Source organism: Pteropus vampyrus, unplaced genomic scaffold (genome assembly GCF_000151845.1).
Source record: "Pteropus vampyrus isolate Shadow unplaced genomic scaffold, Pvam_2.0 Scaffold74, whole genome shotgun sequence".
Lineage (NCBI taxonomy): Eukaryota > Metazoa > Chordata > Mammalia > Chiroptera > Pteropodidae > Pteropus > Pteropus vampyrus.
In genome coordinates, this window is record NW_011888855.1 from 4,489,981 (window position 1) to 4,491,824 (window position 1,844).

General features: G+C 52.2%; 1 protein-coding gene across 1 annotated transcript in view; it reads left to right on the forward strand.

Moving 5' to 3' along the window:
- Nucleotides 1–1,844, forward strand: part of IL4 (interleukin 4) — an 11,138-nt gene that overhangs the window by 7,332 nt on the left and 1,962 nt on the right. The window contains exon 3 of the mRNA XM_011362286.1: nt 868–993. Within this exon, the coding sequence (XP_011360588.1) occupies nt 868–993 (126 nt within the window). The remainder of the gene's footprint in view (nt 1–867; nt 994–1,844) is intronic.

Consider the following 1,844-nt stretch of genomic DNA (forward strand, 5'->3'; position numbering starts at 1 on the left):
CCAAGAAGAGCCACGTGGCCAGGCCCACATCAAAGCTGCCAGCATTCCAAGGAGGTTCTGACCATGCCCATTGGAGGTCCAGCCCGATGGCACCTTCTCTCTGGTCACCAGGGCAAGACTCCTGGGCACCTGTCCTGATCCTGGCACTCACCTCAGGATCATAGCCGAGCTCCTATACACACTGTATAGCCGAGTTCCTATACACACACTGCCCTGGCACTCACCTCACACACTGCCCTGGCACTCACCTCAGGATCATAGCCGAGCTCCTATACACACTGTATAGCCGAGTTCCTATACACACACTGCCCTCTCCCATGGGGCGGGCTAAAGGACAATGCTGCCCAAAGCAGCACTGTCCAGGCCAAAGAATGGGCATTCACTTATTCGACAAGCAAGCTGGATTTCCAAGGAAACCTGGAATTTAAAACCTTGTAAGAATGAGAGCGAGCGAGCAGAATCTGACTATGAGCTCATGTAGGTGCTTACCACAGAAAGAATAGCTCGCGTTGTGTAAAAAAAAAATATGGGCCTGGGCTACAGACAGGTGGTTCTGCATTCAAATCCCTACTTCGTTATTTATTTAGCCCAGTGACTGGATTCAGGTATCCTCTCAGCAAAACCTTCCAAGGGAAAAAAAACCTGGGAGCTTCTGCAGAAACAGCTGCTGCATTTGCTAGTGATTGGGAGCAGTTATTTACAGAGGTTTGTGGCTGTGACAAGCAGCCGTCGTTAACATGGCAGGATCCCTTGACTAGACTGTCTCCACTTGTCCACCTGTAAAAAGTAAATCAGAAGGAAAAAAATCTGTCTTCCATGTTCCAAATAGAGCCAGTGAAGGGCTACTGGTGGCATTTCTCTTCCTAGAACACAGCGGAGGAGGAAATCTTCTGCAGGGCTGTGACGGTGCTTCGGAAGGTCTACAAACACCATGAGTGCGTAAACAGAAAATTCCTGGGCAAACTTGACAGGAACCTGCGCAGCATGGCCAGGGTAAGCTACGTGACACCGCCAGCCGGGCTTGCTCCCGCACGCTCCTCCGTGTGGCTGGCGCTGCCCTGTCAGCCAGCCCACTCATTCATTCATCGAGTGTGCACCAAGGCTCTGTGAGTGCCAGGCGCTGCTCTGGCACTGGGGACATAGGACTAAAGACAAGGCAGAGTCCTTGCTCTCACCGAATGTTTCAGTGGAGACTCAGAAAAGCAACCGAACATGCCACACACAGTCTAGCGGTGATAAGCGCCATGAAGAAAAATACAGGAATGAAGAACATAGGGGCTCTGAGGGAGAGGGCTGATTTTGTTAGTTCGTGACATCGTCTGAGCAGATATTTAAGTTCAGCGAGGGAGCAGGCCACATAACTAATGGGAAAGAACACTCCAGGCAGAGGGGACAGCTGCACGAAGGCCCTCAGGTAGACGTGAGCTTCACGCGTTCGAGATGAGTAGGCAGGCCAGCGTGTGGATCAGAGTGAAGAGGGGGATTTCAGGAGGATGTCAGACCACACGGGGCCTTCGGATTCCGCCCTCAGCATGGCGGGAAATACCCAGTGGGTTTTGAGCAGGGCAGAGGCCATGGCCTGCTTTTCGTGATTTAAAATGATCACTCTGGCTACTGTCTGGGACACAGACGGAATGGGGGTAAGCAGAGAAGGAAGGCGGCCCGTTGGAGGTCACCACAGCGACCCAGGCTGAGGACGAAGGTGGTTTCAAATGGGTGGGAGCAGTGGAAGTTGTCAGATTCAGGATATAACTAAAAACAGAGCCAGAAGGACTTGCTGACAGATCTGTTGTGAGGGGTGAGGGAAAGAGTAAAAGGCGACCTTTGGTTCCTGGCCCGAGTCC